The 27,111-nt window shown below is 49.7% G+C and overlaps 14 protein-coding genes across 14 annotated transcripts; 5 read left to right on the forward strand and 9 right to left on the reverse strand.

The window, feature by feature from the left end:
* Positions 1-184: 184 nt before the first annotated feature.
* Positions 185-1,179, forward strand: F9C07_2062524 (putative dienelactone hydrolase; the record flags this gene model as incomplete). The annotated part of the gene is made up of 5 exons (XM_041295095.2): positions 185-439; positions 498-670; positions 726-835; positions 887-1,023; positions 1,081-1,179. 5 exons carry the CDS (start codon positions 185-187, stop codon positions 1,177-1,179), a joined length of 774 nt encoding a protein of 257 aa, XP_041150015.2.
* A 433-nt stretch (positions 1,180-1,612) lies between these two features.
* F9C07_2262391 (3-hydroxyacyl-CoA dehydrogenase) lies at positions 1,613-3,413 on the reverse strand (the record flags this gene model as incomplete). The annotated part of the gene is made up of 2 exons (XM_071510162.1): positions 2,366-3,413; positions 1,613-2,320 (listed from the first exon to the last, which is right to left on the reverse strand). The coding sequence occupies exons 1-2, from the start codon at positions 2,642-2,644 to the stop codon at positions 1,613-1,615; spliced, it is 987 nt and encodes a 328-aa protein (XP_071366899.1). The 5' UTR covers positions 2,645-3,413.
* F9C07_2262407 (CoA-transferase family III domain-containing protein) lies at positions 2,483-4,783 on the forward strand (the record flags this gene model as incomplete). Its single annotated transcript, XM_041287396.2, has 2 exons — positions 2,483-3,889; positions 3,956-4,783. Exons 1-2 carry the CDS (start codon positions 3,062-3,064, stop codon positions 4,781-4,783), a joined length of 1,656 nt encoding a protein of 551 aa, XP_041150018.2. The 5' UTR covers positions 2,483-3,061.
* Positions 4,784-5,207: 424 nt separating this feature from the next.
* Positions 5,208-6,599, reverse strand: F9C07_1843344 (uncharacterized protein). The gene is made up of 2 exons (XM_071508436.1): positions 6,115-6,599; positions 5,208-6,038 (listed from the first exon to the last, which is right to left on the reverse strand). Exons 1-2 carry the CDS (start codon positions 6,451-6,453, stop codon positions 5,424-5,426), a joined length of 954 nt encoding a protein of 317 aa, XP_071366900.1. The 5' UTR covers positions 6,454-6,599; the 3' UTR covers positions 5,208-5,423.
* A 356-nt stretch (positions 6,600-6,955) lies between these two features.
* F9C07_2144287 (uncharacterized protein) lies at positions 6,956-7,441 on the reverse strand. Its single transcript, XM_071509193.1, has one exon. It carries the CDS (start codon positions 7,362-7,364, stop codon positions 7,086-7,088), a length of 279 nt encoding a protein of 92 aa, XP_071366901.1. The 5' UTR covers positions 7,365-7,441; the 3' UTR covers positions 6,956-7,085.
* A 389-nt stretch (positions 7,442-7,830) lies between these two features.
* Positions 7,831-8,596, forward strand: F9C07_1843291 (amidase signature domain-containing protein). Its single transcript, XM_071508435.1, has 4 exons — positions 7,831-7,956; positions 8,009-8,030; positions 8,087-8,359; positions 8,413-8,596. The coding sequence occupies exons 1-4, from the start codon at positions 7,934-7,936 to the stop codon at positions 8,521-8,523; spliced, it is 429 nt and encodes a 142-aa protein (XP_071366902.1). The 5' UTR covers positions 7,831-7,933; the 3' UTR covers positions 8,524-8,596.
* An 80-nt stretch (positions 8,597-8,676) lies between these two features.
* F9C07_5422 (uncharacterized protein) lies at positions 8,677-9,048 on the forward strand (the record flags this gene model as incomplete). The annotated part of the gene is made up of 2 exons (XM_071511352.1): positions 8,677-8,703; positions 8,752-9,048. 2 exons carry the CDS (start codon positions 8,677-8,679, stop codon positions 9,046-9,048), a joined length of 324 nt encoding a protein of 107 aa, XP_071366903.1.
* A 573-nt stretch (positions 9,049-9,621) lies between these two features.
* Positions 9,622-13,606, reverse strand: F9C07_2200740 (uncharacterized protein; the record flags this gene model as incomplete). Its single annotated transcript, XM_071509496.1, has 10 exons — positions 9,622-10,679; positions 10,767-10,783; positions 10,830-10,915; positions 10,975-11,012; positions 11,057-11,095; positions 11,156-11,389; positions 11,471-11,674; positions 11,729-12,829; positions 12,916-13,400; positions 13,476-13,606. 10 exons carry the CDS (start codon positions 13,604-13,606, stop codon positions 9,622-9,624), a joined length of 3,393 nt encoding a protein of 1,130 aa, XP_071366904.1.
* Positions 13,607-15,237: 1,631 nt separating this feature from the next.
* On the reverse strand, positions 15,238-16,193 carry F9C07_5426 (uncharacterized protein; the record flags this gene model as incomplete). The annotated part of the gene is made up of 2 exons (XM_071511353.1): positions 15,238-16,071; positions 16,131-16,193. 2 exons carry the CDS (start codon positions 16,191-16,193, stop codon positions 15,238-15,240), a joined length of 897 nt encoding a protein of 298 aa, XP_071366905.1.
* A 339-nt stretch (positions 16,194-16,532) lies between these two features.
* On the reverse strand, positions 16,533-17,831 carry F9C07_2262429 (uncharacterized protein; the record flags this gene model as incomplete). Its single annotated transcript, XM_071510163.1, has 2 exons — positions 16,533-17,420; positions 17,766-17,831. 2 exons carry the CDS (start codon positions 17,829-17,831, stop codon positions 16,857-16,859), a joined length of 630 nt encoding a protein of 209 aa, XP_071366906.1. The 3' UTR covers positions 16,533-16,856.
* Positions 17,832-19,299: 1,468 nt separating this feature from the next.
* F9C07_2063612 (uncharacterized protein) lies at positions 19,300-20,203 on the reverse strand (the record flags this gene model as incomplete). The annotated part of the gene is made up of 2 exons (XM_071508687.1): positions 19,300-19,924; positions 20,136-20,203. The coding sequence occupies 2 exons, from the start codon at positions 20,201-20,203 to the stop codon at positions 19,300-19,302; spliced, it is 693 nt and encodes a 230-aa protein (XP_071366907.1).
* Positions 20,204-20,771: 568 nt separating this feature from the next.
* On the reverse strand, positions 20,772-21,785 carry F9C07_2229328 (uncharacterized protein; the record flags this gene model as incomplete). The annotated part of the gene is made up of 1 exon (XM_041287406.1): positions 20,772-21,785. One exon carries the CDS (start codon positions 21,783-21,785, stop codon positions 20,772-20,774), a length of 1,014 nt encoding a protein of 337 aa, XP_041150025.1.
* A 743-nt stretch (positions 21,786-22,528) lies between these two features.
* F9C07_2280638 (putative aldo-keto reductase) lies at positions 22,529-24,083 on the forward strand. Its single transcript, XM_041295096.2, has 4 exons — positions 22,529-22,703; positions 22,771-22,809; positions 22,875-23,412; positions 23,491-24,083. Exons 1-4 carry the CDS (start codon positions 22,643-22,645, stop codon positions 23,864-23,866), a joined length of 1,014 nt encoding a protein of 337 aa, XP_041150026.2. The 5' UTR covers positions 22,529-22,642; the 3' UTR covers positions 23,867-24,083.
* F9C07_2280639 (putative enterobactin transporter MirA) lies at positions 24,084-26,588 on the reverse strand. The gene is made up of 6 exons (XM_041295108.2): positions 26,271-26,588; positions 26,052-26,217; positions 25,872-25,967; positions 25,086-25,795; positions 24,655-24,984; positions 24,084-24,565 (listed from the first exon to the last, which is right to left on the reverse strand). Exons 1-6 carry the CDS (start codon positions 26,483-26,485, stop codon positions 24,235-24,237), a joined length of 1,848 nt encoding a protein of 615 aa, XP_041150027.2. The 5' UTR covers positions 26,486-26,588; the 3' UTR covers positions 24,084-24,234.
* Positions 26,589-27,111: the final 523 nt, after the last annotated feature.

Below are 27,111 nucleotides of genomic sequence, written 5' to 3' on the forward strand. Positions count from 1 at the left end.
TTGCAACCGGGTCAATCCCCGGTACTCCGCGGACTTGCCTTACAAGTGTGGATTACCACGGAGCACTTCCGACACACTTCCGACTTGTGTTCGGTGAGCAAGCCAGTCCTATATTCCAGACTTCAGTGCAATGATATGTACATCAGACCACTACATCGTTCACTGAATGACAACAACCCCTACTATGGACAACGTACTAGCAAAGCCCGCCGACCTCTGCTGCCTGAAAGGCGCCATTCACAGCGGAGAGCCGACCGGGGCAATTACGCAGATTGAGGGCATCGACACCTACATCGCCCGGACTCACCCAGAGAGATCCAACGGCAATGTGATCCTCTTCTTCCCAGACGCGTTCGGTCTCCATATCAACAGCTTCCTGATGATGGACGCCTTCGCGGAGTGCGGCTATCTGACGCTCGGCGTTGACTATTTCCTCGGGGTATGAGCATTCGAGCCATTGAGGCGTACAGGCCTGAGTATTAATTCAAATACCACAGGATCCTGTAACAAAGTACTCCGCGACACCATTAAATGACCCGAAGTTCGATTTTGAAGCTTGGAAAACACGACATCTCAGGGCCTCGGAAGAGGTTGCTGCGAAATGGGGAAATGGCGTCAAAGCGCAATACGGCACAACCGACGACGTCAAATTCGCTTGTGTGGGATATTGGTGGGTGCTACACGCTGCTCAGCTGGGAGCAAAAGACTAACGTGCTCGCCATCAGTTGGGGCGCCCGATTCGTTTGCCAGCAGTTGTCTGCGGAGGGAATATGTAAAGCTGGAGCTATCGCTCACCCTTCGTTCTTGAAGGAAAGCGATATCTTCAAAGTGAAGGGTCCGTAGGCGACGAAACCAATGCATCTTCATCGTTGCTAATCAATTACAGAACCCATCCTTTTTTCGGTGCCTGCTACGGATAAGCTCTTTGAGCCAACGGAGCGAAACAGCACGGTCGAAATCCTGACAGAGAATGGACAACAGTTTAACATGCAAATCTTCGCCAAGGTGGGCCACGGGTTCGCGGTAAGTTGATTCCTCCTATTTCCCCGTGAAGAAAGGTGCTAATCGCTTTGTGTGAAGTCACGGGCCCGTCTCACTGATCCTTATGAGAGGTGGGCAAAAGAGCAGAGTTTCAAGGGCATTCTTGACTGGTTCGACTTTTGGCTTGCCAAAATGTAACTACGCAGCATTGGAAGGGGCTGGGGACTGAGCTAAAATACCCGTAGATGCAAGGGGCTAGCAGAGCGGTAGGCCAGCGTCTAGGAATAACACTATCGAAGTACTGGCTTTGGGCTCGCCTGTGGTATATAGGCCAGCAACTGCATATTGATCCACAATGAGCTTTGGCATCCATGTCTTCATATTTGCTGGTGTTGTAAAGCAAGGGTGATAATCTCTAGACCTTAATACTCAAGGGAGATGCATTGAGCAATGTCAGAGCTAGGCTTTCGATACTCCTATATGTATCACAGCAATGGTCAATAGAACTCTACAGGGTTCCAACGACGCTTAAACAATGTCTTTATACTGTAGATAAAGGCACGCAGAGAAGAGGCCAGCAAAATAGCAAGGGTCGGTATGAGTGGCAACTAGGCTGATATTCTGGAATCTGTTATGGTGAATGTGTACGCATAGAAGTTGTGTTGCTCTTCGCTGCAAGCAGTTGCACTAGGATCGAGTCTCTGTCCTCCACCAGGTTTGTCCAGTCAGTAGCCCCCAGCCACTCCTCGACACTGTCCTGCAGCGAAGATAATCTTTCGTCACTCCAATCAAATCTATGCTTCAACATATCGTCCTCCCAAGCTCGAATCGATGGCCCCAGTCGTTCAATTCGCCGTACAAACCCATCCGGTCCGCCTCCTCCGCCAAGCGCATTAGTAGCGATTGGACCTGTGAGGGCCCAGCGAAGGCCCGGTCCTTGTGTAACAGCAAAATCGAGGTCTTCAGCCGAGACAACACCGCGGCTAATCAGACTGTATGCTTCGTTGTTGATTGCTGCCTGGAGTCGATTTGATACGAACCCCGGGACCTCGTGACGTACCCGAATGGGTCTTCTCCCGAGTGATTGGTAGAACCTCATCGCGATGGAGATATACTCCTCGCTAGTTCCGGCATGAGGCACAACCTCAACCAGTGGGATCAAATGGGGCGGGTTAAATGGGTGTCCTATGAGTATGCGGCTCTGGTCTTGCTCGCACTGTTGGATGAATGCTGAGGACGGCAGACCGGAGGAAGATGATGCAATCACCACACCTGGCCTAGCCCACTCGTCCAATGTCTTCATAAGTTCTCTCTTAAAGTCTTGGCGCTCTGGTCCGTTCTACAGGTGAGGTCAAAGTCAGCGCTGTAATTCTCCATGGTGTACGTCCGTACAAGAAAGGGGTACCTCTTGAACAAAGTCTGCTTCAGCCAATCTCGGCACGATGTCGCTAACAAACTCATAATTGGTGGCGAGCTCCTCGAAATTCCCCTGTGCCTCGAGGAACGGCCTCGCCTGATCTAGGTAGCGTTCGAGAGCCTCCTTGGCTCCCTTTGCAGGATCGGAGACAATGACCTTCAAGCCCCGGGAGAGGCAAAGAGTGGCCCAACTCATACCAATCACGCCGCAACCGACAATTGCAACGGTACGTATCTCTTCAGGCATCTTGTTAATCGTTCAGATATAACCGCGAAATGGTATCAGTGCTTGGCATGACAAGCGTGGGATATGCCAGAGCATATGAAATAAAGTATTCCTAAGACGAATCTCGTGTGGTCCGTCCGGATGCCTCCAGGACCTATCTTATTGAATGCACCCATCTGTGGCTGGCGAGTGATGAACTGCCGTAAAGTCGCGGGGTAAATCCGGATATACGACCCGGATCGACGACGAACATCGCGCATTGCACATTCAGCCGGCGTCGGATCTGGACCGCTTTTTCCGGCGCCCTGAGCGTATTACACAGACAGTTGACACGTAGTACATTAGACAGGAATCGTGTGGTCGTCCAGTCGTAATTCAGTCGACCGATTTACCTCTAGCCTCTACAGCTTCGGCTTTGGTATTTGCAGAATACACCTCATGGCCTGCAACTCTTTAAACCACGACCCCCAAGACAGCTACGGCCCGGGGACGGTTGTTGATACGGACTTCCTACCACTTCCAGCGGAATACCGTAGGCTATTACGCATCTTCGCCGCGAGAACGCCTGGATTTACGAAAGATAACACTCTCCTCGATGGAGTAGTGTTCCATGGCGACGATCTGCCGTGTATCCCAGGACCCATCAAGTCTCAAGCTGTTACCGCAGTTCTGCATGCTATGGTCGGAATTGTTGGTCTAGAGATCCTTCACCTGCGTGGCATCAGCACCGGTACCGTTACCCACGTCGACATCAACCACGCAGGGTTATACCCAGCTACTGCAGCGCTGGTCAACATCGATGGACACACAGGCCCAAGTGTTATCAACCTGCCGACCGTGCCTCAATGGGATAAGGACCGCGCTTCTAATTCACCGCTCGTGTACCGTGCGACGGCCATATATGAGACAGCCGATAAAGGCGTCTGGTTCCAGCTTCACGGCTCGCTCGATTCGTGGAAGACTCTGGCCCTCCTTGGCATAGGCAAGGATCTCGATGCCGAGATCCGCACCAACGACACCGCGTATGCGCTTATCCAGGACCGCTTGCGCAAATACCGTGCACGCGAAATTGAGCAGCTCATGGTTGAGAAGGGTCTCTCGGGCTCCATAGTGTTTTCGCCCGAAGGGTGGCGTCAGACTGAGATGGGCCGGTCTCTTGCCCGACACCCGCTCATCAACTATCGGCAGCAGACACAGTGTCCCAGTCTTGAGCCTCCACCTTTCCTGAAAGTCGATGACAAGCGACCCCTGGCTGGGATCAAGGTGGTCTAACTGGTCCGCATTATAGCTGGGACGGCCGCCGGCGCTGCCCTTGCCTCAATGGGTGCTGAGGTCATCCGGGTCAACTCGTCGAAACTCAAGGACTATACTCCGGCGCAACCTTCCTCACTAATGGCTGGCAAGATAACCATCGACTTAGACTTAGAGGACCCCGCCGACCATAAAAGGCTGACCCGTCTATTTGAGCAAGCCGATGTCATCCTACAGGGCTACCGGCTGCGCTCCCTCGAGCGCCGTGGTTTCGGGTTGCAAGCTGCACTTGAGATAGCAAACAAGCGGGGAAAAGGCATCATCTACGTGGACGAGAACTGCTATGGGCCAGACGGATACTATGCAGAGCGACCGGGTTGGCAGCAAGTCGCGGACGCAGCAGCCGGTTCTTCATACGTCATGGGCCAGTCGTTCGGTTGCCCGCCAGGTCAAGGTGTGCTGCCCAGCTTGCCTATATCGGACATGTCAGCGGGCATCTTGATGGCTCTCACCGTCATGTGCGCCATTCGAGACCGTGCCAAGTTCGGTGGCTCGTACCATGGTCATGCCTCTCTTACGGCATATAACATGGCTACATTAGACCCAGATGTGCGGTTGTATCAACGACAGGTCGTTCAGATGATCAATGACAAGTATCGATTTCCGGTATGGTCCAGCGACGCACATGTGGCGCCCCTGTACTATTCCATCTTGGACGCATGGGACAAAAACAGCGATCTAATCCAAGACGAAAAGTACTATGTGCATTTCTCGGAATCAGAATTTGGCACCGACCTGCGAGTCCTGGCGCCAGTTGTGAAATATGCTAAACAGGAGTGCTCCCCTAGGTGGGATAGCCCACCTGTGTCTTTCTGTCACCATCAGTTCCGAGACTTTTCAGAAATCTAAAGACAGATATCCCACACGAGGATATTTGTATTAGATGTACCCCCGTGTAGTAATCTGCATCTTTCGCTTGGCGCGTGAGGTTGGAAAAAATGTAAATATCACGCCTTGTAGATGTGTCGAATACTCACAGTCTGTTTTGTTGCCATGACTTTTATGGTCCTGTGTCTGCATTTAGCGGCAAAGTCCTTCTTTGATAAGTCGATCAACAGCGGCACATAACGGCAATGGCCCAGGATAATATCGGCATAACCCTCACCCAACTCGAGTGAAATCGACTTGCTGAATGACAACTGAAGGCATACGCATTACTTCCGTATCAATAAGGCGGGTCGGCCATCACCAGAATAGGTCCAGTATCAACAAGGTAGACTCATACTTGCGCAGTTCTGGCAGTCCATAATAGCCCTGGAACTGCTGGTGCCCTGGGAAATGTACTTTCCGACATCAATTTTCCGCCATTATGAGCCAATTCCTATCTAAGGGGTATATAAGTCTTGATAGATACAAAAGCCAATCCTAAGGTATAATTGAATCTGGTGTATTCAAGCCAATAATATCTGTGGCTGATCCTCCAGTAAACAGAGGCCTACGGTGTTGTATAGGTACAGTATCCCTCGCTGAGTGCCAAAAAACCAATTCATTATATCATCGCCTCATGAGACCTAGTACGGATCTGTTTCTGCATCCTGCGAAGCACCTCCTGCACGTCGTCGTTCATATCATGGAACCAGAGCCAGTTGAACCGACCCTGCTGTAGCCGGGGAAGAATCTTTTCCATGTCGGCACCCGCTTCTTCGTGCTGGACGAAAATCATGCGGCCCACCTCGGCAGCCTGCTCGAGCTGCTTCTGGGCACGTGGACGCCGGACAGAGTCGTACGCAGTCAGGCCGGCGTGGATTGCCAACGCCTGGCTTACGCCGCCCTCCCGGAGCTTGGCAAGCTCTGCGAGCACGTTCGACAGCACCAAGGCATCTTCCAAGCCCTGCGCCGCGCCTGCGGCCTGGAAAGGCAGAGACGCGTGAGCGCTATCGCCGACCAAGACCACGCGATCGCGAAAGTAGGTCGCCGTGTGGAGATGGTGGAAGAACCCCCATTTCACCGGCTTCGCCTTTCGGAGAAGTTGTCGAAAGCTATCGTCGATGGCCGGGTCCTCGAAATCGGCCATCATGGCTTCATGTGTGACCCACTCTGTAACGGCGTCCTTCAGGTTCCATGCATTCTCAGAATCAGCAACGCAGAGGAGAAAGTTGAATTCCTGTCGAACAATAGACTAGTTAGCACGTCACACTCAGGCAATAAATGCGGGCCTTGCATAAGCATCGAACACTCACATCACCACCAGTTATGCGATAGGTAACGGCGCTACGCTTGTGTCCGAAATAAAACTTGGCGACATCTGTGAGATCGCCGAGGATCTCGTGCGCCTCGGACATAGGGATGACGGCTCGATAGCAGTAAGCACCTGCATACACAGGCGCGACTTGGCTCGGGTATGCATCCTTCAGCACATGCTTTCTCACCGTGCTCTTAATGCCATCAGCGCCGGCAAGGATAGCAGCCTCGGCGGTCGTGCCGTCGGAAAACGTGAGGGTGACACCGGCCGGCCCCTGCTCGATATGAGTCAGGCGCTTATTGAACTGGACGTTTTCGATCGGGATGAAGCTTGTCATAATGTCAAGCAGCGTTTTGCGGTGTGCCTGGGTTTGATCAGCAACTTACTTGCGGGTTTCCCATAGGCCACGGGCATACTGACAGATTTGCGAACGTAGTCGGGGTGGCCCCATCCGGACCTGCCATGCCATGGCTGACCACGACCTGTAGATGAGGAATCAGCATAAGCATAAAAAACCTCTCGCCCAAGCAAGATAGGGACGTACCGAAACCCTCTTCTAGAAGCATACCCTCAAAGAATATGCTCTGCGCGTTCTCACCCTTGTTTCCGACGCAGACCTTTTCATAGAGGGGGCGGAACCCAGGCTCAATGAGATCCATAGTGCGCATGCCATTAGGGGCAAATCCGATGCCGGCGCTTCATCACTGTCAGCATGCAAGTCGTAGTGATTACATTCTCAACAGGATGTGCAGGTGGAAACCTACCCCACTACCGAGTATTCCTTTGCTTCCTCGTACAGGGTGAAGGAGATGCCCTTTTTGTGCAGAGCCATCGCCAGCGCGAGACCACCGATGCCAGCACCTGTAGAAGGCGGTTAGCGGAGCGCTCCAACCAGATGGCCTGGCTTTGGCAGGCTTACCGAATGGCGACGTGAAAATCATCTTGGTTGGTCTTGGTCATGATGAATGATTACTGATGGGGTTCGCCTGCCGTCTCGTGAGCAGGAAGCTTACAGTCGCAAGGACATTTAGCCCTTACGCGAACATCGCCATCTACGTACGCTCTTAACCACGGCCTGACGTCTGTCAACCTGCACCTATTCGTCGTCGCGGGGCAAGACCGGCATTGGCATCGGCCAATGGTAGCACCCTGAACAACAGATACCGTACTAGCACGGAGAACTGTGGAGCAAGGCAACACAACAAGGATCAAAAGTGGCGCTATGGGCGCGAACGGGGCAAAGCTCATGAAGGCACGGGACTTTCCCCGAACCCCGGACCGTCCCTCGGATCAGCCGCCTGCTCCGCGGCATCTCCCGCCCTTATCCGAGTGCGGAATAACCTACAGCCTGGTCTAGCACCTGGGTCACAGCCACACGGCGAGTGGCCAGCCTCGGGAGATCATGCGCCCGAGTATCATGCTGGCGGAATATTCCAAGTATGCCCAGCGATGGGTGTTGTGCACTTGCCCGAGCTCAACAGTGTGCATCTCAAGGCACATAGACTTTTTGCGTCACAAGTGCAACAATCTAAACCCCGCGTTTGTTATAGTATTCTACCCGTTGCGAGACATCGGCAAGGTCTCGTGGCTCACTGGGAAATCCATTCGTGACAACTGTCTGGGAACGTCATCATGGGTTCGAACGAAACCGGAGCAAAGTCAAACGGGTCTTGGACAGAAGTCGTCACAGCCAAACGAGCGATTCGAGATGCCCAAATACGAAAGCATGAAGCAGCAAATAGGAATGGGAGCGTCGATATCCTTGGGGCTGACATAGCGGACGTCAAAACGCTGACGAACCTGCTTCGGCAGAGGACATGATTCGCACCTACATTGGGAGGTAAGTCCAGAGGAATGGACAGGAGTGCCCTCCACGCTAATCAGCGAGACAGAGCTTGTGAGGCACAGAAAAAGGTAATTGAACGCACCAATTATTGTTGGATAGGGAGTGGCTAACAGGTAGAGTCCAGACGAATTGCTTGACAGAGATCTGCTTTGATGATGCCATCGATCAAGCTAGACATCTTGACAATTTCCAGCGGACGCATGGTCGACTGATAGGCCCATTACACGGTGTGCCTATGTCAGTTAAGGATCAATTCAATATCAAAGGTCTAGACTCGACATTAGGTTATGTCTGCAATGCTTTTACTCCGGCAAAGTCCGATGCACTTTTGGTACATACACTGAAACAGCTGGGAGCAATAATAATCGCAAAGACAAATCTACCCCAGAGCATCATGGTAAAACAAGCCTTGCAGATTTGGGACTCTATTGGATTCACTGACTGGACTAGTGGTGTGAGACTGACAACCCGCTATGGGGTTTGACCACACATCCAACCAATTCGAAACTCACTCCTTGGGGCTCCTCCGGTGGAGAGGCCGCTCTGCTGGCTCTGGTGTAGAAGTCTCCCTAGACGGCCAGCAGCACGTCCCTTCAGCTATCGGGCCGATGGCAAAGTCCCTTAGTTCTCTCACAGTGGTGACGAAACTGGTGATCGCCATCCACGCGTTGGCTGGTTTGGGGTATAATCCACGACATCGTTCAAGCTCATATCATGAGCCATGACGCGGAAGGAATTATCGTACGCGTCAACCTGCATCGGCTTCTGAACACTGTTAATTGTCTCCAGAGCATCGTGATGCCACCGGTCGCCTCGAACCGGTTCATAAAAGTGTTCCTCTCAGTCTTTACGCACACCCAGATCAAACACGATGGTGCCATACTTGGTATTATAGCCGGGATGCCAGATAAGGCACGCGTAAGACCCGACATTCATGGTGTCAAACCCCGGTATAAGGGGCTCCACAAAGGACGCAGCCGGAAATCCACTCATGAAACTTGTTGTGTCGATGGTGGAGACATCGACTTTGCTTTGCGACTTTGGTATTTCGACCGGTGGTTGAAGTTGCCATTTGTGCGAGCATAATCAGCGTCTGAGTTCCTGTGTCTGATGGAGGCGAAGACGTATCAAGAGCGACAGCGAGCTTACAGCTCGAGTCATATCTTGCGCATGCTGAAGTAACGGGTTGCATAGTATGGCTTGTCCAAGGAAGAAACCGACGTTCGGAATGGTCCCGACGCGCCGTAGCCACCGGCAAGGAGTTGAATGAACCAGTCACGGTGATCCCAGTGGAAGGAGCTAACGGGGTACATTTGTCTACTGGTAACTCAGCTCTTGTCCATGTGGGTACAAGCCTGCTCAACCAGAGGAAGGGCAACCCCACGCCTAAAGGAGCCGCTACAACACGACTGACGAGACATACGAAAAAAAAAAGAAAATAAAATAAATAGGAACAAATAGAAGATAATTATAGGCTAATGAGAGTTCCTTTCTTGGTTCTGCCACCGGGGCGGTAATAAACTATCGTCGTTATAACACGCTGCACGCATGCACGCATACAAGAGACATGCCAAGACCAACCGCCAAATTGTGTGGATCGCGACAGGATAAGATGGCTGGCATCATGATAATCTCACTTGGTTCCTCTCATCCTAGCCTTTACGCTAACATCTGATCCTCTGAAATCCCTCTTTTCTCCTCCTCTGTCAGATACACGTTGAAGATTTCAGCCAGCGCCTGCAAACGCTCATCTTCCGTCTTACACTCCTTGATTACCTCGCGGTTGGCGCCAATGGACTTCCTCACGGTGTCCTTGAACAAGGTGACATTGCCCACTATCATCTCCTTGTCCTCGTCCATGAGCATCTTCGTGCAGGTGATGTATCTGGTGAAGAAGGACCTCGGGTTTGTCGACGTGAACCACGACATGACTTCGTAATCCTGGGGCAGAAACTCTGTCTCCGTGAAGCAATAGACCGGCAGCCACGTTTTCTTGCCGTCATCACCGGGCTTGTAGCAGACATCGTAGCACCACATCTTGGGCGGTCCCGTACTATTGGCGGATCTGGTCGCGTACGACTCGGGTATGGACCGTAACTGCAAACGAATCCAGCGTGGAGGGATGCTAGTCGTCTCGAATCCATCGCGCAGCGGATATGGAAGGTTAGGGCCCATGGAGCCCATCCCCACATCGACGACGTACCACTCGTCGTCGAGGCGCACAAGATTAAGCATATGATTCCACCCGTCATAAGTCGCGCTCTGATTATGTCGAACATCAGGGTAGGGACTCATTGCCCGCGCGACGCGGCCTCCGCAGTTGCGCACTTCATAGCCGAGCGAGCGAAGGACCGTCCCGAAAAAGGTGTTGTTTTCCATACATCGCCCGCCGAGCCGCCGGCGGACTATCTTCGTGTAGAGCTCCGCCTGGTCCAGCGTGACGGTCTTGTGTGGGGAATAGTGCAAGACGAGATTGTCGAAAGGGACGTGGCAAGTGTGGTACCGTGTCAGGGCCTGTAGCAAGGGAAGCCCATACTCTTTGGTTCCAGTCTGTGTCTTGTCTTTCAGCACGATCGAGTCTAGGTACTTTTGTGGGAGCTTGATACACTCGAAGTAGTCGCGCAACTCGGCGTCACTGTAGCGGGGTCGGGCGTCCTCGTCTAAGGGAAGCTGGGTCAGCTCGTTGGGCGCAGAGTTGGACGACATGACGGGGTAGTCTGGTCAGTAAATGAGCACACTTGGATTACAAAAAACCCCTGGAGAACACGTATTCGGGAGGGCTATTTATTTAGACTCGTCCGAACGGAAGATCTTCCGTAGCCTGACCGAAGATCGACAGTGTGCGGGGTGATTTTTATACGTCGAACGTGGGGGCGGCGGGGAGATAAGCCCGGACAGGAAACTTGCTACTTTCGCTATCTTTCCGGCTTTGCCAATGAACAATTTGCTGGGGCTGATTTCACCTCATATATCATAGTGAAAGCACATGCTGGACCTCTCTCTCTTACTCACAATTTTAAGGGAGAACTGCAGGGAGTTTCGATTGATTTCTATCTAGAGGAAAGTAAACACGGACGAATCACATCTCCGTTACCTAACGCTGCCCCGCCAGCAGCCAGCGTGGATTCTATGGCTAACAAACCTCCGATGTTCGGATTGTACCATTTTGTAGACATAACTCAAAGGCCTCCACGAGGAGAGCCATCCCAAAAGCCATTCCCCAACGCAGCCCCCTCGACCGGTGACTGTTGGAAGCCCTCAAAGATACAGGGGTCGACCATTTCAGATGAGAAAAGCTGGAATGCCTCCATGTCGTCTCTGTTGTGGAACACACTGGCAGGATCAAAAGTGGATTCGCTACTAAACACTACCGGATCCAAGGCCGAGCCAGTACCGGTGCGGCTCTCAGATGGATTTGGTGCAGCTCCTGTTACGTCCAACAGAAAATACATATATAAGCTGTTTGTAATTCGAAATCAACAGGAGAACCTGGGAAACAGCGACTAACCTTTGACACCGCACATTCTGGCAAGTCTGCGGATGTATTCAAGGCAACTCAGAACCAGACTGTTTTCGTAGTCTAGGTCCTGGAATATCGCTTCTGCCTTACTAAGTAGAGTCTTGGAGTCTTTGACCGCTGCTTCGTCCGCTACAGTCTCTCCATGCTGTGCCCACAGTAACCGGCCACAGATGACCAGTGAGGCAGTGAAGACTGGTGGGTGTATCCGGTTAGCATCCCAGCGAAGGCTTGCTTCAGGAGGCTCACCGTAGTAAAGCGTGAAAGACCACGCCCCAAGATTATTCTTACTCGTTGCATCCGCGCTGATAATGCAATGAACAATTGCAATCGTGAGCTGTGCAGCCCGAACGCATTCGTGGGCCTCTGCCATAGCCAGCTGGATCAAATACGATGGGCTTCCACTGGCCGCATTGTCCACCCGGAACAGGTGACGTATTGTAGCTCTAAGTAACGGTTTGTGTATGAGAATGGCAAGGTTGATATATCTAAGCCTGAGAATGACCCGAAACCGATTGGCCGGAGTATTCTGTGAAAGTATGCCAGATTCCGGCTCGCAGGGACTTAAATATGATGGCAAGCTCGTCGCCCAGTCTTGAAGCATTTTCCGGAGTTCTCCGGAGGCTTTGAGCGAAGCGATGTCGTCCTGGTTTGAGTTGGTCTTCTCAAGGTTCGCCCCGTACTGATTAATCAGTGATTTGGCCATCACCTGATACAGCCGGAAGGAAACAACGAGGAATCCGCCAGGTAAGTCAACGTTACCGTGGGGGCCACTTGAAGCAGTGGTAGACAATCCAGGCGCTGGCTCGCGTCCGGTCATCAGTTCATCTGGGATGCTTGCTGGCCTGCCAAAGGCCACGCTCAGGACCTTGTCGAGGCAGTATATGACTGCCCAGGTTCTACGGTGATATTCTTCGTTGACGGGGTCGACAGCCTGACCGTTAGAGTTACTATGGAGTCCTAACGCTATAGCGGACCGGATGACCAGCCCGTGATTGTTCCAGGCCTGCACTGAACGCTGAGTCCCCTGGCAGTGGATGACGACGAGGAGCAGATAATGGACCATCTCCAGGCTGATGACACGTCTCGACAGATCGCTACACAGTTCCTGCGCCCTCTTGTAAAAGATGTTGGATCTCTCGAAGCGCTTCTTAGCGGATGGAACATGGTCTCTGTCGAAGCTGCTGGCCATGGCGAACATCATGTTTAGGGTCCCTAACCAGGTTCGGCGAGCTCTGGTAAAGCCGTTGAGCCTGCACTCTGTATATGTTTTCCTCATGGTATCTTCATGGATAAATGGAAAGACGGCGCCAGCTGTGTCAAAGTAGATGTCAAGCAAAGAGTCCATTTCTTCCACCGACGGCAAAGTAGTAGGGATGAGTCCAGGTGGGTTGATGGTGCCGCAACTGGATGGTAAGGCTGGCCCTGAGAGACACTAGCGGTGATGCTTTCCCGAAGAGCATAGTCCTTGTCTACAGCGGATGCTACGGCTGGTGAGGGTTGATGCACAGCAGCTATGCCTCGAAGAAGCAACTGTGTGAAGTTAATGTTGGAGGACTCGCCAAAGAAAGCCGAACTCTGCTCTTCGACGAAGGTCATGGCCATGCCATTGGTAGACGCATCTTCGTCCTGGGGCTCTTCCAGCCCGGTAGCATGAGTCTCTTTCGCACACGTCGCAGCTACCAGCGCAGGGGTGCTGCTCGTGGAGTGGCATGGGCGATTGTTAGGGCACGGCGAGAGATGGCCCCTGAACGCATCATTGAGCCGCTGCAACTTGTGTTCGAGCGACGTCACGCGCTGTTCCAGGTCAGACACGTAACCTTTGCGTACAATGACATTGGTCGCAGATTCACTGGGTTCGTATAAACACTCGAGCCCGAGCGACGTGCAGGACGAGCACGAAGGCCGGTGGCCATCGCATCTGCCACGAACATCCAGTCAGTGAGTGCACGGGCTTGAGAATCAGTCGTTGTTCGCACTCATCGGCATGGCATACCTGGACTTGCGCACACGGCAGGCATTGCATGCCAGACCGATGCGTCGCCGCTTGCTTGCCGGGGGGGCAGGATCTAGGGCCGACGCGCGGCCATGCTCTGATGGCGGTCTCTTTGACGCCTGCTCCGGCATTGTAGCCACGGAGCGCAATGTGTATGGTATGTGAGTGTGTAGGGCAATCGGACGGCGGCAGGGGGCAGTCGGGGAGAAACAGGAACCTGCGATGCCTCGGACAGCCAGGTTCGGGAGACGACCCCCGCACGCTGTGAAATCGTGGGGAAGGTTTGAGAACGTGGGGCCAATAGCCCCAGAGAGTATGTACCGAGATTGTCGGCCTAGGCCATGAGAGAGCCTATTCCGACATTTTTCAGACCCAAGTACATATAGTGACGGGAATGACCCGTACAACCAGGTGAGCAGCTCCATCTGCAATCTCGCATTATCTATGGTTCAATTCGTAGTTCCTACTTGGGATATAGGCGGCGGAGCCTGGCCCGGGAATTGCCTGTGGCTACCTATTAGAACCATCAACAACCTTATCTTCCTCTTTCCCTTCATATCTATTGTCTGCTAATTTCATTTTGAATAACGGGACCCTTGTTAGACTCTAGATAGTGATAGCAGAATCTTGCTCGGCAAGAGTTACAAATCCTTACGCTTATCAACTTAGCTCTATCAGGCACAGACGAACTGATACCATGACAGAGTATTAACATCTCTCTGGAGAGAGTTTGTAGAAAAAGATTAGTGTCAATATTATGCTCCTGTAAGTCTATATGTCTGTACGGTTGAATATGTTTGGGGTCTGTAACCTGGCCGATGAATGTCAAAGGTCCCCTTTTCTATTACTTCTATGTGAAGAAAAAGGCCCTGTCCAACTCCGCTTAGTAATCGGCGTATGAGTGTGTCGATCTCGAAGTCTGGACCAGGAGTTCAAGATATTGCTGATAACCAATTTATATAATAGTATAAAAACAGTTGATGTAAGAAATTCAAAGGTAGTGAGGGGTTGGAGGCATCCCGACACTAGATTTCAAAATTTCTCGGCCCAGTCTTCTTCATAGGTCTCTTGTCCGCACACGACCTTGGATACTTTCTGACACCGTTTGGCTTTTTTCAGATCGAAGGTGACTTGAATAAGAAATAACTAGTAAGAGTAGGGAATAAAAGAGCCCTAAAGCATTTATTTATGACAAAGCCCTTTCAATCTTAACTCACTCACGTCCTCGCCCTGGTTGAAGAAGCATCATCCAGCTCGCCTGCACTCGCACGGTAGTTTTCTATCCATCACCCATAAAGCAGTAAGCACGCAAGGTCTCAGGTATTGTTTGCCGCGTTCATAATAGAAGCTTAAGTAGGGCTTCCCGTCTACTCAGCCCTACTTTCTACACCCTATGGTTGTATGTACTGATTTATCCAAAGTGAATCACTATTTAAAGATCTACCCACCCCGACTTACATTTATCGCCTCGCCGAGTAAATACCACTCATCAAATTTATGCACAGCCCAGATCCCCGTGCGCCGAAGAACGAGGCGACTCGCTAATATAGAATTAGTTCAAAGTTTGACGCAGGGTACGAGATAATTTGGAAGTGTAAATCCTTGTATTATCTTGTAGGATGCACTATACACTCTTTTCAGGCCATCTCGGATTTCACTCGGTCTCCACACCTATTCTCTCGGCACAAAATCCAGAGAAATAGATTGAAGCAATGTTTCGGGCTATAGAGATTCACAATAGTACAACTATCAGACCATGGATCTAAGGGTCTGCGAAATCGGAATCAGTCAGTTCATATAACTCTCTTCCCAGATCACCGGTAACCCGGTATCTATCACCAGTGATGCCATCCTCAAGCTCAAGAGGGTCAGTAAGTTCAAACCAGGCCATGATAATATCCGTGATAGTCTGTCCATCAGCGTCAACCCGTGTCTCCCGGACAATATTTCTCTTATTATCCAGGTATATCAACCGTAATCGTCCATCTGTTTCGAATGCCTCTTGATCTGCAAGAAGCATATATCTTGTTGTTACTGCGCCCAGGAGTCTAGATGCCTTGAGCTCAATAAATCGATGAGGGTCCTTTCTCCAGAGCTCAGGTTCAATCTGTTTTGCCTCGCTGAGCCATGTTTTAAACCCCGACCGTATGAACGATAGTGTTTCTAGGGATACAAGCCCCCCAGCCGACGGTCCAGCTATCTCCGGCAAAATCTCATAGACTCGTTGCCAATCTGATCCGAAGTTATATAGTTCGGCGTTATTCAAACACGCCCACCAGGCCTGATCTTCGAATTCTTCTGATGCGGAAGTCCAACTCTCCATTCTCTTGTCATCTTCCGGGTCATAGTGTGTTCGGAGGAAGATCGGTTCGTCTGTAATTCTTGTATATATATGCCACGCTCTCCGACGCAGATCAGCGGGTCGCCAGGGACGAAGAATGGTGTCAATCTCTTCTCCCGTGGGCGTGCGCGGTAATGGATCACCCTCCTGAGTAGGAAACCATTCCTGGGGAATTTCATCCAGGTCGAGATATTGGCGGACCAGTCGAACGCGCTGTTGGTCGGATGGTTCCGTCACTGCATTGTCCCAGTGTCTCTGGTAGTGATATCAGTGGTCTGTCAAAAAGGAATGGATATTCTTAGAGGGGTAGGTACAATTAGATATTGCTCGACAGGCAACTCGCCCCATCGTGGTAAATATCCTCGTTCGTTGCTCATAATGGCCAGTGTGGACGGGAAAAGATGCTAGAGAGTTTCATGGTTAGCGCTTTCGGTGGGGTTTCATCAAGTCTTAGAATTCAGCCTAACAGGCGAATCATGGGAAGAGACAGCACGTTATTGGTCTACCCAAGAGTAGGTGGGACATGTCATTTCTATTTACTTTGAGCAACCGCCACTGGAGGTAAGAAAAGCCACACAGGGTACGTACTAACACACTGTCCGTGCCAATTGGCTGGAATGAATTCAGGGCATTCCTACATTCAAACTCCTACATTCAAACTTTCGGCGAAGGGGGGAGTACAGAAGGTCACTTTAGGTATACAGGTATAACTTTATATAAATGCTGCTGCTTTAGTGGACGTCCTTAGTGCAGTGTTTAATCTTGTATTAACCCAAGCTATGTGCCAGGTTTCTAGTTAAAGGACCTTGGCGACGCATGTGAACCAGTAAACCGAAAATAACAGTTCGCCGATAGGCCTCATCTTCATTCGCACGAAACTTTTTGACCTTGCATAAGATGTAGACAAGTAAAAGATAAAAGAGATGAACAACAATTCAGTACTCCCACATCCTACCGGCCCGTTGCCATACTCAGAGTAGTACAAGAATGCTATGCCTTGACTAAAGAGAACCACTGCATACAGCCACAAGAAGAGGGATTCATGGATCTGCCAAATCAGCCTCAGTCAGGCGATACAACTCCTTCCCCAGATCACCACTAACACGGTATCTATCTCCTATAGTACCCTCCTCCCACAGCTCGTCGGGCAAATTCCAATTATACCAATCCATAATAACATCGGTAATTGTCTGCTCATCAGTTTCAACACGCATCTCACGAATAACATTACGTTTACCATCCAGGTAGACCAGGCGTAGTAAGCCGGTATCAAATGCTTCCTTGTCTGCAATGAGCATGTACATGGCCGCCACTTTGCGAAGAAGATCTGCTGCCACGACCTCAATAAACTGATCCCGGTTCCTCCACTGATCAGGCCTAGCCTTTTTCTCCTTTGTAAGATAGGATTTGAACTGTTCTCGAGCCAAGTTCACAAGCTCGGGCGAGGCATATCGTTGGCAATCGTTGCCTTCTACTGGCCCGGCCACTTCGGGCAGAATTTCATATACACGCCGCCAGTCAGAGCCAAAATTGAATGAGTTCTGATCATCTAATAATGCCCACCATGCTCGGTCGGCAAACTCCTCCGACGCGTTTACCCATTCCTTTATCCTTGCATCCGAGTCATCAAGAGGATTATAATGGGTTCGTAGAAAAATTGGTGCACTCTTGTCTGAGTGTAATATTCGACACGCTCTCCGACGTAGATTTTCCGATCGCCAAGGGCGAAGGATTGTATTGATTTCCTCTACTGTAGGAATGCGTGAAAGTGATGCAAACCGATCAACAGGAAACCACTCGTGGGGGAATTCATCTAACTCAAGAAATTGGTAAATGAGTTGAAGGCGCTGCTGGTCAAGTGACTCGACTGCTGCGACATCCCAGTGCCTCTTAAAGAAGAACGATTCAAGTCAGCGGGTGGGGTAAGAAGGGTATGTTCTTGGCACAACGTAAATCAAGTATTGCTCGATGGGTAGATAGCCCCATGGTGGGAGGAAATCGGAGTCGAAATCCATTATGTCGTGGGAAATCGAAGGTAGGCTGATGGTTAGGTTTAGATAGAGGAATAGAACAAGGAACAACACTCGGAGGGGCGTATGATACTTTATAGAAGAAGGACGAATATTGCTATATGATCGTGGACCAGTATCATATTTCGCTATCGAGCTTTGAGACATGGAACTCGGCTATTGGCAGCGACTGCAAAGGTCTCAAATATGATTACTACGTGTGTGGGGGAGTGTGATATTATGGTTGCCCTTGGCGTCTGGGCTAAAAATCCTAAGACCTGAGGCTCGGCCCGTACGGCTAGATATGTTCATAATGTAACAAGGCTCCTGGACAGAATTATTGCATAAGTACTACTAGAAACAATAAACTAACCAGAAAACACACTAGTGATATTAGAGCAGGTCACTATAGTTGATTATCTGGGCTGAGGATCTAAGAATTAAGATTTTTCAATCCCTGAGAGAGCGGAACTGCAATATCTTCTGTTCTAGTAGACTTAGAACTATACATATTTTCTAACCTGTTTCTAACTGGAATATGTAGACGTAAGCCAAGCATATATATGCTGGGTAAGCTCGGGAATTCTATTGAATTACTATTGTTCAATAATTTCTAGGTTGGGTAATATATTTACTTTATTAATAGAGTGCTAGATATATAAGATCCACCAGCCGACGATGGTTTCCCAAGGCGATATGTAGAACCACTCTTTGCTATAGAAGATATCGGCCTCCTACGACTCAACTTTAAGCAATCGAAGGTGGTTGCTTCGACATTCTGACAACACGCTAGTCGATTACCATGACCAAAACTTTCCCCCCTATATGTAAGTTATAGATAATGGCAGCGCAGCTCCTCTTTAGTAATGTAATGAAACTTGGCCGATCCTCGAATATCGACGAGGCTTCGGGTTGTATATAGTAATTATGCCACTAAGCTCAGTTTGTGTATACCAACAACCCATCATAGATAATATGTTCTCATTCAATAAAGAACCATGGGTACAGATGCATATCCCTTTGTTCGGCAACTTAAGCTTTCGGTAGTTTCCTTTTCTATTTCCTACCTATAGAGACAGAGTTCTTACATTCCAATGACAAAATAGCGGTACCGAGGATCCGGCACTCGGCAAGTGTAAAAGCGGACCATGACTCGACGAACCGTCAATCATGCCTTATCTGGAAAATATAACGGTTCCTCGGGTTCAAGTTCCCAAATCTACGGAATGCAACAAGTTTCAGAACGTTTCAGATAAAAGATCGAACTTTTCAGTCATTAAAATTAGAATAACCAAGCTCAGTACCGACCGACGTCCAAACCACGAGAAAAAGTATAATACAGCAGGCTCATATCGTAAGGGTATTAAATAATATGTCCTGCCGGATGCATCGCAAGACGGATCACCAAAGAAAACAAAGCATATAGACAGATCCACCCATTCTTCCCAGGTAGCCAACCCCAAGTGAAAAGTATTTAGGCAACAACCCCCATCAAAGCGGAGCAGAAGACCATGGCCAAGAGACCGAGTCCGCCCTTGGAAACAGCAGGCTGGATAGCATAGGCGGCGCTGTCGGAGGAGGTGGAGGAGGCACCGCTGCCAGTGGCAGTACCGGTCTTGTCGCCGGTCTTGGTGGAAGACGGAGCGGAGGCCGTGGCGGTGGCGGTATCATTGCCCTTGCAGTAGAACTCGCGACCGTCCTGGGCGCCGTTCTTGCGCAGGCAGTCCTTGAGGTCGCCGACGCTCTGGCCCTGGGCGAGACAGTAGAGGCCGCAGCCGTTGTCGAAATCGGTCACCTTGGCCGGGGAGCAGCATTTGTCCATGACATCGGAGTAGTTGCCGGTCTTGGGGAGGGCGCAGGCGGCATCGTCGACGGGGAGCTGCCAGTAGGTCACGCTGTTGCAGGAGGCAGTGGCGCTGGCGGCGACGGAGGTGGTGGTAGTAGACATTATGAATGTACTTGTGTTGTTGTTCAAGTGAGTCTTGATTTGAACGAGTGTATTGGAGCTGAAAGTGTAGACTCGAGATGCAAACGAAAGACAGATGACAAGATAGCTTGACAGGAGAAAGATAGGAGGTGAAAGAAACAAGGTGAGACGGCTGGGAAAGTCAAAAAGAGCTTTATATGACAATACAAAGAACGCTGTGGGCTGACAACCAGGATTGACCGGCTCAACGCTAATTGGTTCTCGCGCCTTGCTCCACTCGCTCGTTCTGGCTTGGCGTCGGGAGCCCGATTGGTGATCGGCAATCCCTGTCTCGCTTGTTCCATTGTGATTGGGTTTTATTTATATTGATCCCGGTTACATACGAAGGACTAAAAGTACACAGCAGGTGACTTGGTGCTATGTCGTTGGGTGGCTGACCAGAACAACTCATGCTACATCCAGCGTACTACCGGTTTCTTGTCTGCGCCTCCTTGCATACGTACTACGTCGGCATTTAGCAGCCCTATGACTGAAAATTTTTGAAGGGGAAAAGGTTTCCACGGCTGGAAGGCATCCGACATTCCGCCCCAGACAGGTCATTTATTGGCATGACCCCTTGGCAATTTTAATGGGTCCCCCTAATTTTGTCCCAGATTTCAGATTTTTAGTCTACCCCGTGATTCATCCGGTTTGAACTCCGCCACATACGTAAATATTTACATAATATTATTACCGACCTGAATAACCGAGTTTACCTCTCACATTGATCTTCATAACGGTGCAGTGATCAGCCAGGCCAAGGTGTTCACTGCCTAATTCACCAGGCAGAAGCTAGTCCAAAAGTCAATAATATAACGAGTCACTTGCCGCTACCGTTCCATGCAGGGTACAACGCCCATTATGCAGTGACTTATTTTCCCCTCGTACTCTGTACCCACATTCTCTTCCATTCATGCATGATTAAATTACTTCTGAGGAAACCAAAACGGAAACCAAAATGTCATATGGGATTTCTAGACTCAAGTCGAGTCCGTATCGACTTCCGAAAATCCATACTTGGTCAATAATTCCCCCTCCGCCCCGTTCCAAGTCCGACCCTGTAAATGCCGCAGACAGAGCTGCTTCCCCTCCTCCGGGTAGTACAGCCAACAGGCCCATTTATGCCACTGGCCCTCCTTCATCTGCTGTCTCGCCTGCTGACCAACCTTATCCTCAATAAACTCCCCCCGCCGCATCGTCAGCCGATTCGGGAACACCCGCGAGAGATAATGTTCCGTCGACGCAATATGAGGTTTATCAAACCAGAAATACAGCGGCGTCAACGGCACAGTCACCTCCGGATGCGATGGGGGAACAAAATCCCGCGTGAGATCGCCAGTCAAAGCCCGCAAGGCCGGGAATTCCACCACACAAGGCTGCGTAGCATAGGAGAGCATGCGCACCGAGGGAAACGATACGTATTTAACCGGCACGGCTGGATCTGCGTCCGAACGCTCCATGACCTCCAGTAACGGTGTTAACGGAATATCGGCGACGAGCGCCCAGTCATGTTGCTGGACCCAGACGTACGGGGTCTCACAGACCCGCAGGGCCGAGCGCACGGCCAGCCCGAACCCCAGACGCGCTGCAGGCTCGATGAAGGTCACTTGCTTGTCGTCCGTCTGGGTGATGGACAGATCGACCACGTTGCTGAGGTCGTTGAGACCGAATTCGGCCTGGTCCTGCCATTCTTGCGTCACGTGGTTTGGGCTGGCATCGGGAGACGCATATTCGCGTAGAATCAGCTCCTTAGCATTTTCTTTGTAGATGCCATAGTTGGCGGCGACTTCGGGAGTAGCTTGTCCCTTTTTCAGACGGGAGCGAAGTCCGATGCGGTCAAAGGTGTCAAAGACCACAATGACCCGGGCACTGATTAAGTCCGTGCAGTGGCGGTGGAAGGACTGCAGTACGGAGGAGATCAGGTCCGTAGAGGGGATTGACGGAGTGGGTGAGGTCGTGATGATCACAGTCAACGGACTGGATCTTGGCACCATTGGTGCTTCACGACAGAGAGCGAATGCCTCTATCTGAACTCAATTGTATAGCGGAGAAAAATGAGTAGTGAAGCGATCGGGAACATTTTTCAAAGTTTTTCCGGTCCGGCTGTCCCCGTTTTGGTCATGACAGATTGCGTAACATTACTTGAATTTTTCAATCGTTTTGTAAATCTATGCGCTGCTGCGGCATTTTCAGTACGGAATAGTACAACATCATATTTAAGATGTCTCATAACCTCCAAATCTATCTCTGTCCATGCTGTCAAATTAGGTCCAAAAGGGCATGGAGATGCAGTGGCAGCATTGTTGTTACAACTCCTGCGTATACTCGAGTGTGACTGTCAGGTACCTAGTGATTGTAAGACAGCGCTTCACTGATGGGTACAGATATATATATATATGGGGTAATGGGCAGAGGTAAGATCTGATTGCTCTGTATACCCTTAATATATACCCCATATCCATTGGATTTAATCAGCTTAAAATCACTTTAAAGTCCAGCACTGTGGGTTTGATTATTATACTACGAAATATATATATAATCTTGTTGTATAGAACACCTCGGCCTCCGGGATAGAAAAACCATATAAATCAGAGTGTTCAAAATGGGGTACAAAGTGTTTGCGAAAAGCTGATTATACAAAAGTCGACGCTCTCTGCTGTATGGCTGCCTGGCTTACCCCTCATGGGCGGCTTCTCCACCATGGCTTCATAGGTTACTTAGGACGCCTAACCTTCCGTAAGACAACCTTTCACTTTTCACTCTTACTTTTAAGAATCCCCTATTACCCTGCTAGTGATTCTTCTAGCAAGCTTGTCTTCCTGTGTTATATTGAAAGAAGCTCTCAAACTATATGATGGCCGATGAATACAGTGACAGTCCTCAGGGCTCAACCATCTTCGAGCTGAACAATGGTACATTCAAGTGATACTTTCCATGCACAGGTTCAGGAACACAAGGCTAACAGAAATAATAATTAAGGAATGAAAATACCCGCGCTCGGTTTTGGTGCTATGAAAAGTCCGTGACCATCACTTTTCTAAGGGCTACACTTCTCAAGCAGGACGGCTAACAATATGCCACAGAAGGCTTAGTTTTACCAGAAGAAGAGAGGGACTATGTCCGAAGTCTCATAGTGCAAGCCATTAAAGCTGGCTATCGCCTAATCGACACATCTAAAATCTACGCCACCGAGGACCTTGTTGGAGAAGCCATCAAGGAGTCAGGAGTACCTCGGTCTGAGATCACTGTTTTGACAAAGCTATCTAGTGATGATCACCATGATGTGCGCGCAGCTTTTGAGAGATCGCGGCGCTTGCTCGATACCTACATTGATATTTATATCATGCATTGGCCGCAGGGATTTACAAAAGATGTGTCACGCCCATTGGCACCGGAGGAGAGTCCAACCTATATAGAGGTCTACAAGGAGATGGAGAAGCTCGTGGGGCCTGACTGCAGAGGCATTGGGGTCGGCAACCTTACACAGAGGACATTGGATATGTTGCTTAAAGAAACGGAAATCAAGCCTGTGGTCAACGAAATCGAGATTCATCCTGGGAACCCCAATACGAAATTGGTTCCATATTGTCTGGAAAGAGGCATACGTCCGGTCGCTTGGGGGTGAGTTGTGCTTGACTGATTCATTAGCACCATTTCGCTTAAAGAAATAAATTGCGCGCAAATTGACAAATTGAACAGCCCCTTAGCAGGCGGACCCACAAGTCATTACTCGGACACTTCCTCGATTTATGAGAGTTCCGTCCTCACCTCTCTTTCTTCACGCTACGAACTCTCTGTCGGGACTATCATTCTATCATGGCTTGTTCAACGTGGAATAGTCGTCATTCCTCATTCAAGCTCATTGGCTAGGCTGTCCGAGAATAGACGCCTGGCGAGACTAACCGACTTGGAAATCCAGGAGATAAACTCTTTGCACGAAGAAATTGGGAGAACACGGCTTATCGATTCAGTGCCCCAGGTCTGGATGGAGGTACCAGGGAAGGGAAAGACCATTATGGGATGGACAGTACAGGAGATTGGGTGGGTGGATGACAAGGGAGAATGCTTGGTTTGATGATATGTTGGAGCATCCTGGACCACGTTCTAAGACTTTGGCAACTTTTCCTTCAGAAGATCGCCTGAGACCTCAATAAGATGGCTGTCAATATTCATCATGAGATTATGCTTTATCCGTCAATGGATCGTAGATATTGGCAATTATTATTATTTTCTTCACGCATCATAGATGGCCTAGGTGCCGCTTTGCAGCATTCCATAAGCAGATCCCATCATGAAAACAAGTCCTATTCTGTGTGCTGTGGTTTATACCTATCAGCGCATATTTCACTACGATAGATATAACAAATAATATTCGTAACACAATCCCACACCCACCACTGGAAAATCAAAATAAGTAACAACCCAACAACAAGAACCTTTCCCTCAAGATACCTGCTTCCCTGCTTCACCCTCTACTTTATCTAACCTTTCCTCCGCATCCCCAACCACATTATCTCGCTTATCAAGATGTACATTCTTCAAGAAGAACATAACAATAAGCATCGGCGAAACAGCACACAGCCCCCCAATAGCCAGAAGGCGTTGTGTCTCCCGATAACTGCGATCAATAGCCTCCCTGGCTGGCGTCCCCTTAGCATACTTCTTCGCCGTGACAATAGACTGGAAGATAGCCATTGTTTGCGGCTTTAGTTCCTCGGGAAGGTATTGTCGTAGCTTCGTGGGAAGGTTGTTTCTCCATATTGCTCCAGATATACTAACCGTGGATCAGCAAATCAGGCGACCATAACATATGAAACCCAAATAGAGGAAGGACATTGATTCCCCAATGATTAGTACACGTACCTGGTCCCAATCGCCCCGCCTACTCCCATGGAGGCGAAGAAGACAGCCGTCACGACGGATATCTCTTGCTTAGTTACTACAGCTTGCGCTGAGACCTGCGATGCGGTTTGGTAGAATCCGCGTCCGATACCAATTAGTGCTTTTGCTGTCACGAAAGATGCCTCGTTGCCCATTTTACCGTCTCCCATGTCGATTAGATAGAGAAGGATGCCCATGCCAAGGACGCAGAGAGGAGCGCCAATTAGCACCCAGATTTGCGACCGTTTGGTGTATTTCATGAAAAGACCGGCGAAGATGCCTGAGGCTTGGAAGGATACGCGGAGGGCGTTACTGTAGGACAGGGATTAGACATCGGGGAAATATGAATGACTATCGTGTTGAAGGTAGAAAAGGATTTAGGGAGAGAGAGGGTCCTTGGATGTGTAACTTACTCAATTCTAGTTGCATGTCCGGGGGAATAGCCACCCACCACTTGAAGGTAACTGCTGTAGAAAACGGTGAACATGGAGTAATGGAGAAAGTCCAAGGCTCCTAACAAACACGCAGCAGCAACAGTCTTACTCCTGACCATCCTGTACGGGATAAATGGCTTCTTGGCCACGAAAATATCCCACAGAGCAAAGAGAACAAGGAGTACGATACCCACGACGAGTATTGCAATGAATGTAGCACTCTGCCAGCGATCACTTCGATTCGCCCCCGTTAAGGAAATAGGTATCAAAGTTAGAGCCAAACCTGCTAGAAGAAGAAGAGCACCCGGAAGATCGAGCTGAACCCATAATAGTTCGTATGCCTGTTTCCACCATGGCTGAGAGGCGTTCAATCCGAGCTGAGCAGCAAGGCGCTTTTTCCCAAGCCCGTTTTTCATTGCTTTGTGTTGGTGGAAGAATACGGAACCCAGTAGTGGAAGACCACAGATAGGCAGTACGATAGCCCACATGCCCCAGCCCCAGCGCCATGTGGAGTGGTCCAACACCGATTGCCCAATTGTCGTGCCAAGGTATAGTGTTGGTATGGTAGAGATTGAGTCCGGTAACGTGGACCATAGACCACGGTTGACCAGGTTTGTAACATCGGCAATAAAGACCTGCTGTGTGAGACCGAAGCCGGTGGAACCAACAGAGTGAAAGACTGCAGCAATCTAGAGATAACCAGTTAATTTAGCTATGGTTTGCGATGTGCACTTGAGGGTCCTATGGAAACTTTGTCTCACATACAGCATATTGCGATATATTCGTGCATGCAGCATAAATGACATAGCACAATGTGGTGATCAGGATCGAAAAGGTGAACATCTCCCCTCTCCCGAATACCTGGTCTTTAATGTTAGTACTAGAGTCCATAGTCATTTCGATAGCCCTTGATGGACTGATAAACAGGGGAAACGTCGGTCGTACATCTCCAAGTTTAGCAATAATAGGATATGCAGTGATACTTGCGATGTTACTAGCAACTCTTGCTGCACTCATCGAGGAGTGGTTCTTAAAGGAACTTGTGGTGTATGGAATGTAAACCTGGCTAGAATAATCTCCGAAGTGTGTCGCGAGTGTGTATAGAAAGAGACTAAGGATGGCTTTAGCAGGCAGTGTTTTTCAAGTTGTTAGATCCATCAGTACCCCATAAATGTAATTATCATCCCCTTTTTAGACCACGTCTTTTGTAGTATTGCTGCTCGCTGTACTCCTGCTTGAGCACTATCGGCGGTCGAACCTGTCTCAACATCGTGCTTCTGGGGTAGAACCTCAGTAATTCGATCATCTGTCTCTTTGTTACTTGAACTTGTATCCGTTGGCCTGTGGGGCTGCGATTGAGATATTGCTTCCTGCTCCATCGGCGTACGTCCAGAAAGGGGAAATATAGGAACCGAAGAAAGTTATTGAGTATTGGAGTGATTGTGTGATACGGAAACTGAGACCAGGAAATAGAGAGAGAAGGGTACTGGTTAAAAGCAAGAAGAAGAATAGAACACAGAACTATTTACGTTATAATATGTCTAGTGAAGTGTTCCGATTACATTGACCTTAAGTGTACTCGGTACTGCATAATGACAGATCCTTCTGACCAGAATGGCACCACTGTCAGAAACACCGACCTATCTACCATTCTCTACCTATACGATAACGTAACTCCTATCGTTTCCGAATGTCGGATACTGTTTGTAGACTGGAAAACTCGGCATAAATCCGGGTATGACGGCTTATAATCGGATACTTGTATCTGATGATCTGATTAGATTGACTTCTTACGCCTTGCCAAGCCATTCGCCTTATAGTGGGTATTGAACCACGGTTGCTGTTGGATAGAACAGCGCGGATACGAGAGCCAAGCACTTTTTACCTAATAGTATACCAAAGGCAGCAACCAAGGAGATCGGCCAAGAACATGGTAGTATCTTATTCATTGAACTAGAGATTCCATGTGTCATTTTGCACGTGGTAGGCCCTCGCGATATTTCTG

This window comes from Aspergillus flavus, chromosome 7 (genome assembly GCF_009017415.1).
Source record: "Aspergillus flavus chromosome 7, complete sequence".
Lineage (NCBI taxonomy): Eukaryota > Fungi > Ascomycota > Eurotiomycetes > Eurotiales > Aspergillaceae > Aspergillus > Aspergillus flavus.